This window comes from Manis pentadactyla, chromosome X (genome assembly GCF_030020395.1).
Source record: "Manis pentadactyla isolate mManPen7 chromosome X, mManPen7.hap1, whole genome shotgun sequence".
Classification (NCBI taxonomy): Eukaryota; Metazoa; Chordata; class Mammalia; order Pholidota; family Manidae; genus Manis; species Manis pentadactyla.
The window spans coordinates 146,396,239-146,405,001 of NC_080038.1; the positions used below are offsets into that span (position 1 = coordinate 146,396,239).

The 8,763-nt window shown below is 58.2% G+C and overlaps 2 protein-coding genes across 7 annotated transcripts; both read right to left on the reverse strand.

Moving 5' to 3' along the window:
• Positions 1 to 2,637: 2,637 nt before the first annotated feature.
• On the reverse strand, positions 2,638 to 3,797 carry UBL4A (ubiquitin like 4A). The gene is made up of 4 exons (XM_036923588.2): positions 3,640 to 3,797; positions 3,376 to 3,481; positions 2,938 to 3,152; positions 2,638 to 2,823 (listed from the first exon to the last, which is right to left on the reverse strand). Exons 1-4 carry the CDS (start codon positions 3,685 to 3,687, stop codon positions 2,713 to 2,715), a joined length of 480 nt encoding a protein of 159 aa, XP_036779483.1. The 5' UTR covers positions 3,688 to 3,797; the 3' UTR covers positions 2,638 to 2,712.
• Positions 3,798 to 4,346: 549 nt separating this feature from the next.
• Positions 4,347 to 8,227, reverse strand: SLC10A3 (solute carrier family 10 member 3). 6 transcript variants are annotated; one of them, XM_036923582.2, is made up of 2 exons: positions 8,115 to 8,227; positions 4,347 to 6,153 (listed from the first exon to the last, which is right to left on the reverse strand). In XM_036923582.2, the coding sequence occupies exon 2, from the start codon at positions 6,013 to 6,015 to the stop codon at positions 4,582 to 4,584; it is 1,434 nt and encodes a 477-aa protein (XP_036779477.1). In that variant the 5' UTR covers positions 6,016 to 6,153; positions 8,115 to 8,227; the 3' UTR covers positions 4,347 to 4,581. The 6 variants fall into 6 exon arrangements, with proteins under 6 accessions (XP_036779477.1, XP_036779478.1, XP_036779476.1 ...); XM_036923583.2 differs by having other exon boundaries at positions 7,904 to 8,210; XM_036923581.2 differs by having other exon boundaries at positions 7,852 to 8,210.
• Positions 8,228 to 8,763: the final 536 nt, after the last annotated feature.

Genomic DNA, 8,763 nt, shown 5'->3' on the forward strand with positions numbered 1-8,763 from the left:
CCAGCAAATTGTGGGCACAGCTAATCTGTTACTTGGGCACCTCCCACTCAACAAGCCCCACCCCAAAGCAAAAGCTGCTCTCTTCTGAATCTGCCTCTTGTCCCATGTGCCCTTGGGAAAAGGCACCACAAGCATCTTATTCCAGGTGCCTGACAGGTCACTTCAGCTAAGCCCCTGCCCCATCCTGCCATCCTCCAATATCATTTCCATCACAACAGGGTCTGTGAGCTGTACCATGTCCCTGGAGATCAGGGACTGTCCTGAGACCTCTCCCAAGTGTGCAGGCGACAGGGGATAGAGGGTGGACGCTTGGCTGGGAGGGGCACAGCACCTGCAGTAAACATTCGGGCCACTACTGAAGGATCTCAGCATGTGGGGCCTGCACGTATACAAGGGGCCACCCCCAGACTCTAGGGCCAAAGGGGCTGTGGCCTGTGACTGCTCCATTTTCACATGCAGTCCCTGGCCTCCTCTTATGACTGCACAGGGCCTGGACCGAGCCTCCTGCCCCCCACCTGTCTCTCCCATCTCCTATCCCTGCAGCTTTGTAGGTCTGTAGAAGGTACAGTCCCAACAACATTGTAGAAGGCTGCACAGGGCTCTGGAACTGGACCAGGTCTGTCCCACTAAGCTCTTCTGTCAGTGAGGCTCCCACCATGTACCCTGAAGACTTCACTCCTGTGTCCATGTCCAGCCTGATCTCCCCACTGAGTTTCTGACTCCCATGCCTAACTGCCCAGCTGATGCCTCCTAACCTATTAAATGGTTCTGTCACCCCTGATGCAGGAGGCTCTGGTCCAAGGGACTCAATGACCATCTCTACGGTCTGTCTGAAATGAGCATCTGCATGTGTCACCACTCCCTGCAGTGGACAGTTGCTGTTTGGGGCCACCATTCAGCCCTCCCTGACGACCTAGCTTTTGTTGAAAATCTCCCTCTCCCTCTCACAGCTCATGTGTGTCTAGGGGATTGGCTTCCCACTGCCCACCTCACCTCTGGCCAAAATGATTCGAGGCACCATCCAGTTCTGACCAATGAAAGGACATCATTTATTTGCTGGAGGTATCTGAGAAAGAAGCTACACTATAGGGCGAGAAGGTGCTCCTTGCTGGCTATGAATGAATGAGGGATGTGGTGGAAGCAATAGGCAGCCACCTTTTGATCCTGAGGTGATGGCCTGGGATGAAGCAGACACTGAAAATTGCAGAAGGAAAGTAGGAAGAAACTGGGTATTTGGTGAAATTGTCCATCAGTGGCCTGTACCCCTGGATTTCTGTTTTGTAAACCAGTAAGTTTCCTTTATTGTTGGAACCAGTTTCCTTTATGGTTAAACCAATTATTGGAAACCCAAAGCAGCCTAGCTAATATAGTTCCTTTTGGATAAAAGTCAAAGTCTCACATTCACCTTCAGTGACATTTAAATTTCAACAAATATTTCCTGACTCAAAATAAACAAGAGCATTGGTAAGTCTATCACATGACCCGGCAGACTCCACAGCTCCAAGTGGGTCCTGCTGTTTGATGTTCCCAGCTCTCGGGTACAGCCAGGTGGCTTCTGTCCATCCTTCAAAGCCTTTGAGCATCAGGCTTCTGTCCATCTTCCCAGCCTGGGGACCCAGTGTTCACCCCCGAAGCCCAGGCAGCAGGGTGGCTTCCTTCCAGCCTCAACCTCTCCCGGTGCTCTTCTCCAAGGATCAGGTACCTAGATGACCTCTAGGGCCCGCACAGAAGGCAGAGGGGTGGGACCAGTGCCACCAGCTCATGCTTCTGCCCCCGGCAGTGAGGGGTGTGCAAAGTGAGAGCCCCGAGCACACCTGGAAGGGGAAGGGCCTACTCTCACTCTGTGGGTGAGCACAGGGTGTGGGGGCCTGGCTGGGGCTGAGTGACCTCAAGCCAGTCATCTGTCATTCCTAAGGGGGCAAGAACTGCCCACATCTAGGAGACCAGTAGAGAAGAAGAGCTGTGACAAGCCCAGAGAACAGCTGTCACACGAAGGGCCAGGACACTCCATTGCTGAGTCAAGTTCAGCTATTGCTTGGCTTTTGGCCTCAGTTTGTTTATGAAACAGAAGGAAACCGAGGTTTAAGGAGTGGCCCTCATTGTGCAGAGTCAGTGGCTGGGGACCAGCATGGCACAGGGACTTGCCTGAGGTCAGACCACAGATCAAGGTGGCATTTGCCCACAACTCCCCAACCTGCTTTTCCTTCATCTAGTACACACCGGCTGCAGCAGCTGAGGACACCCAGGGCTGGCTGTCACTTGGCTTACTGCCAATGCCAGACTTGTCAGAGGTCGGGTGACAGGATTGGGCAGCAAGGTCCAGCTGCTTCCCCTTTCAGGCCTGGAAAGGAGCTGCTCAAAGTTTATTCTCAGTGGGCTAAACATGATACGCCAAAGCCCATCCCTCAGAACCGTTCCAAACAGCCCCTTTTTCCTTCTCACGCTGAGGCACTTCTAGAAGTTGACTGGACTGATTCTGGCTCCCCCACTTCACTGCTAGGAGCCTTGTCGTCTCACCTTCTGTGTGAGGTGCAGGAGCAAACCCAGGTCAAATGCTTTGAACGGTGCCTGGCACCTACAAGAGCCAGGTATGGGTAACCTGGTACCTACCAGCTATTATTATTATTATGAGCCAAATTGCAACATGAGAACACATTTAATGCTACATGCAGCTTGTGGCCCAGCCAGGCTCTTCCCCACACTCCCGGAATCCTATTTGGAAAACCCTTTCTCCATAGCTTCAGTCACTTCGGGGTGCAGGAAGCGGCTAGCCAAGCGTTCAATGTCATCCAGTGTCAGGCGGCTGAGGGACCTCTCATAATCCTGAGGAGAGAAGGCCAGGAAGATTCAGGGGGTGCCAGTGGGAGGGTACGCTGTGACAGAGGCAGGGGCTGGGAGCAGCTGGGCTGGGAGTGGGCGACCCGCTACCCTTCTCACCCTCTGTAGTTGATCCAGGACTCTGCTGGCATCTGCAGCACTGAAGTGCCGGGCCAAGACTTTGGAGATCAGCTGCCAGGCGGACGGGGATGGGGGCGGGGCTTCAGCCAGTCTCCGGGCAGCGCTTTCTTCCAGTAACACCTTCTCTAGAGGTTTGACCACTAGGTTGAGCTTGGAATTGGGCCCAATGCTGTAATCGGAGAGTCTTTTTCCATCTGTCAAAGAGAGATTGATGGAGTCGTTACCCACAGCAGTGGGGGTGGCCTCACGGAGCGCAGGCAGTAGCGCTGCGGCATCAGCCTGAGGGTTCCTCCAGCTCCCTGAAGCCTGGATCAAGTGGTCAGCGTCCCATTCATTACACTACCGTCCAGGGTCGGCCTGGACAGCCCGCCCCCCGACTTCCTGCGGGCTCTCTGGGCGTCTCCTCTTCCCGGTTACCTGCCAGGGCCTTGCCCTTGAACAGCAGCCGCTGCTGGCATACGGGGACGTTTAGCTTCTCGGAGACCAGATGTTTCAGCGTGGATACCAGCTCGTCCTCCGACACCTGGCCGGGTCGAGGGAGCGAGGCAGGGGATGAGCCCGCGGCCTCCGCTGGGGGCAGCTCTCCCGGCCTCCCCGTGCCCTCCCTGGGCCCGGCCCGTCCCTGCGCCCGGGCTGGGTGAGTGCGCGAGCTGCCACGGTGGCGGGGGCCGGCGACGCTACCTGCACGCTGCACTCGCGGCCCTGGAGCGCCTTCACTGTCAGCTGCATGGCGGCCGCGGCGCCGTACACCCCGGCCGGCGCGAACCCCAACGGCCCCCAGCCGCGGGAACCGCCCGCCGCTGCCGGAAGCAGCGAGAGGGGCGTGTCCGCACCCCGCCCCGCCCCCCGGGGGAGGAGTGTCCTAGCGGTCCCGCCTCGCAGACGCACAGGGAAGACCCGGGCTGACAGGTCCCCAGCGGCGGCCGCGCGGGGAGGGGCGGGAGGAACTGGTAGGGCCCGGTCGGCTCCTTCTGGGAGCAGGGCCCTGGGAGGCGGGAGAGCTGGGAGTGCGCTCGCTCTCGCGGCCAGCCTGCCCGAGCTGCAGTCCCAGAGACTGTCTCTCAGGGGTCCACAAACGCCCCAGGCCTGCCAAGCTTGCCCCATTGCCCGCAGGCCTTCTGCCTCCTTTCTAGTCTGGCTGCAGAGAACCAAGCAGGCTTGGGAGCAGGTAGGGGAGCCAGGCCTCTGCCCTCCTCCTCCTTCTGTTTTCTGGAATAGAGGCCCACCTCTCCCAGAGAGGGAATGTGTGGGGAAGAAGGGCTGAGAGAGTCTGTGCAGAGGTCACTGTGTGTCACCCAAGCCAGTCATCCACCCTGGCCCACACCTACCCAGAGACACCCTTCCTTCCCCCACCCTTAGTCCCCAAAGGGCAAAGATTGGAAGGGACCCAAGCTTGCTTCTCTTTTATTGAAATGTATTTTCTGGGCAGTACCCACCTACCTAACTCAGTGTGGCTTCTTTGGCACTGAAAGCTGGAGAATAAAAAAACCAGTAAAAAAAATACGCCTGAATTTTTCTGAGTGCATAGTGCATGAGAACTAAAGGCCTTTGGTACACAAGAACTGTGGGGACAGTGGGTGGGAGGGTAGGGGCTAGGGGTGGCAAAAGCTTGACCCAGGGGCCTCAAGGAACTGGGCACAGGCTGCTATAGATGAAGTGGCCAATGACCAAGGCCAGCATCTCTGAGGTGCCACTCAATGCCACAATGAAGGGGGCCTGGGAGGCATAGTCAGCTTGAAGGCGGCGGAGAGACAGCTGTAACATGGCCAAGGCCAGCAGGCTGTTCTGCACCCCTACCTCAATGCTAACTGTCCGCCGCTGGGCCACTGGCAACTTCAGGCATGTGGCCAGGCAGTAGCCCACCAGGAGGCCAACCAGAGGCACTGTGAAGCCCACCACTACAATGGGCAGCCTGACACCCACCAGGATGAAGACCCCCATGTGGTAGGCCAGGAAGAGGCCACCCAGGAGCAGTACAAAGCTGAAGGGCTTGATGACCTGCAGCAGCAGCTGGGAGAACTTGGGGAGCTTGGACTTGATCACCACCCCTGCTGCTATGGGGATGGCGATGAACAGCAGGGTCCCCAGGATCTTGGAGATGGGCACGTGGAGTGTTTCATGAATGCTGAGCAGACGGCTGTAGACAGCTGAGGACAGGGGCAGGAAACCAGTGGCAGCCACTGTTGAGATGAAAGTCATGGAGATGGCCAGGGTGACATCCCCTCCGAGGAGGAGGCTGAAGAGGTAGCTCCCCCCGCCGCCAGGTGACGAGCAGGTGATGATGAGGCCCAGAGCCAGGGCCTTGGGCAGCATGAAGACCTTGGCCATCAGGAAAGCATAAAAGGGCATGACCAGAAACTGGCCCAGGAGACCCAGCAGCATGGGCTGGGGGCTCTGCAGGAGCCCCTTCAGAACCTCGAGTTCCACTTTGCACCCAAATGTACACTTGTTAACAAAGATAAGAGGCAGGAGCAAATAGAGTATTGGGTTCTCTGAGAAGTGGACTAGGTCGGTGCCAAGGGTGGCAGGGGTGTCTTCAGCAGGTAAGACCTTGATGCAGAAATCTCTCCGCTCCTCAATCAGCATGAATGGGGCCTCATGGGGATCCACCAGCTGGATGTGGAGTGGGGCTAGTCCAGGCAGGCCTGAGTGGATGCTCACCACAAAGCCGCCCCCACCACCCCAGGTTATGGCACTCACATTCTTGATGGTCAGCACCTCTGCGTCAAGGGAGGTGACCCTCAGCATGGGGCTGGGCCCTGTTGTGTTACCCTGGCCTGGGTACTGACTTGAGATCACAATGATGCCCTCGCTGTCCTCTGGGAACTCAAACTCCATGACAGAGCCATCCCCAATGCTCAAGTAGCAGCCCCCTGTCAGTGGCATGGTATCGCCCAGAGCTGTGCTGAGATTGGCACTGGCTATTCCCTGGGCCCCACATGGCAGGCTGAGAAGCAGCAGGGCAGCCCTGAGCATGCCTAGGAGACCTGGGCAACCATCACCCTCTCCCAGGCCAGACCACCACTGGGTGCTGCCCCTGCCCCTCCTAAGCACCATGGCTGCTACCAAAGGATGGTGTGCCCAGGTGTGCTGTGCCTTAGGAGAGAAGCCCTGCTGGTGCTGCCGGGTGGTCCTGGGAAGGGTCCATGGGTGAGGCCTGGCCCTGTGTTGTCTTCTTTGATGGCAGAGCTCTTCCTGAGGAGAGAAGGGACAGAGAGAGATGGCTGGTGAGGGCGAGCAGCTGTGAGCCCAGAAGCATGGGCATCTGGAAGCTCACTTCTGGGAGACTCAACAAGACTTCTTGCCCCAAGCCCAGGAATGGCAAAGCAATCAATGCCTATTGCTGGCATCTGAGAGCCGCTTGGCTGTGCCTTACACCAGCACTGCTGTCTCAAGCCTCCTATCCCTCACCCCGAGGGGCCACCTACAGACAGTAATTCCTGTTCAGCTACTGATACCTGCTGATTTCCCTGGGCTTGCACAGTCAGCACAGTGACCATAAAGAAGTCCTGATACCAAAGGATTCAGGAGAGTCATCTCCCATCCTGTCACTGGTAGCCTGTTCTCCACTGGCTATGAGACACAGCTATAGCGAAGGTTGCAGTGATACTACAACCGGGATGAAATCTCTGAAAGGCTGCCCAGGGATGACAAGGAGACAAACTGATGACAGCAAAAGGTGCTGATGGGACTTGGGCCAGATCTGAGAAGCCATCAGAGAGCAGGTTAGGGCAATTGAGTGTCATCTGCCAGGTGGAAATTAGCCAGCAAAGTGGCATGGGCAGTGAGTGACCATGCAGCCAAAGGCCCCAGGGGCTTATGTCCACCACCAACATGTACTTGTGAACAGTGCTGCTGTGGCTGCCTCGTCTACCCGACCTGTTGACAGGGGCGAGATGGGGGTCCTGGGGGAAGCAGGTCTTCTCTTCCCAGGGAAGCTGTCAGAAGGGGCAGCAAGAGGGAGTCAAATAGGGCCACATGTCTGTTGGGGTCTTCTCTTTCTGTCAGAGCTTCTACTCCTCTGGCAGTCCCCAGAATTTGAGCTCCAAGTGCTACTGTGTCACACCTGAGAGGCTCTGCTTGGAGTTCAGGGGCTCCTCCCCATGCCCACATGGTCCCTAACCAAGCCTGAAACTCCCAGTGGAGCTATGAGTAGTTCTAGGGGGGCGGGGTGCCTCTGGGTGAAAGAAGGTTTGCTTCCTTCCAATTCTCAATTTGGGCAGCCACCACCCAACGTCACATCACCTGCTGGAACTGGGGCAACCAGGATGAGGACAGAGTCGTTTTTCATCACTACTGTTGGTTGCCTTATGCCCTGCAGTCCTAGTCCTGGAATAGGTCTCTGCCTCTCTGGATCCTACCAGTCTTTGGCCCTGGAACCCCCTCATCTGAGACTGGAAAGCAGGGGATGTAGAGGGTGAAGGGCAGGTTAAGCAGAAGGCTCATCCCTGGGAAAGTCTGTCCCTACCCCTTGGGCACACCATGGCCTCTACCAGTTTGGAGTTTGGGTCACTTACCCTGGAGGCCTTGGTTCAGCCTTGCGTTCCACTGAAGAAGGAGGCAGAAAAACCAGGGAGTGTATGAGGAGCAAAGTGGAGGGGAATCACAGGGAAAAGATGAAGGCACCTGGGACTGAAGCCACCGGGGTGGTGTGAACCACTTCAGAAAGGAAGGAGACGAAGGACCACTCACCCTATCCTAACAGTATGGCTTGCGGCTTTGAGTCACATTAAGAGGTGTCTGGCCCAGATTCCATAGCAGTTCTGCTTGACGGATTTGGAGCAGATACGCCCCAAGGGCGGGGAGAGAGCCCCGGGCCAGCCTTGTTTCCCACGCCGGCCGAGCGTTCCGTGTTGGGGCAGTTGGCGGTGCTGACCAGGGGCTCCCCCCTACCTGGGAGTCAGGAAGTTGCCAGAGTGGGTACGAGCAGAGCTCGGGCACGAACCGGGGAGGGAGGGAAGAAGGGGCGCGCCCTCGCTGCGGCCCCGCAACCGGCAGGCCGGCGACCAGTCCCGGCGGTCCCGGGGTCGCGGTGGGGCTGCCCTCACGCCGCTCCCAGGTCCAGCGACAGCGTCCTTCCCCGGGTGGGCGAGCACGGAACCCGGCCGGGGCCAGAGGCCGCCTTCTGCCCGCCCTCTCCGGCCCGAAGATCTCACCTACCACCGCCGCCCCAGAGCTCGGCGCGGGGGCCAGCGCCTGCCGGACCGGCGGACGCCTGGGAGCTCCGCCCGCCAGGGCCAGGCCCCGCCCCGCCCCGCCCCGCCCCGCGGCGGCCCGCTCACCCCTCGCGGCTTGGGCTGGTTCGGGCCGGGTGTGACGTCTGCGGGGGCGAGGAGCCGGCGCGACTGCGCAGGCCGGGCAGCTTTCCGGGCTGCTGCGGCAGGCAGGGGTGCCCGGGAACTGCCGCTAGTGGCGGGAGGCCGGGGTCAGGCGCAGCCTAGTTCCACCTTTCTTCTTGCAGGCATTGACCAAGCGCCTCTTTCCGTACTGTGGAACACCTTTCAGAACTAGGCGTTGGCACCACCAGCTAGATCAGCAGGCTTCACGGAACAGGAATGCAAACAGTGGGCATAAGGATGGGCAAAAAGGTGGTGAGGGTGTAAAAAGGACGTGGGAATACAGTAAGCATGTACGGAGTCGAAGGGGGTTTGCATATTCCCAAAGGCTGGGGGGCAACTTCAGTCAGTACCCTGGTGACTCCGTGGCTACCCAGTGCTCTGGAGTAACCTCTTGTTGCGGCTCTGATGGAGGCCGGTGGGCCCCTGAGTTGCAGGTACTTGCCCCCAGGGAGGTACACAAGGCACA

Excerpts from the sequence above, each read along its gene's own strand:
- SLC10A3 (XM_036923582.2), bottom strand. The coding sequence starts at position 6,015 with ATGGTGCTTAGGAGGGGCAGGGGCAGCACCCAGTGGTGGTCTGGCCTG.
- UBL4A (XM_036923588.2), bottom strand. The coding sequence starts at position 3,687 with ATGCAGCTGACAGTGAAGGCGCTCCAGGGCCGCGAGTGCAGCGTGCAG. Across the intron at positions 3,153-3,375 it reads CAAGGGCAAGGCCCTGGCAG|ATGGAAAAAGACTCTCCGAT; the intron begins GTAACCGGGAAG and ends TCTCTTTGACAG. Across the intron at positions 2,824-2,937 it reads TCCTGGATCAACTACAGAGG|GATTATGAGAGGTCCCTCAG; the intron begins GTGAGAAGGGTA and ends TTCTCTCCTCAG.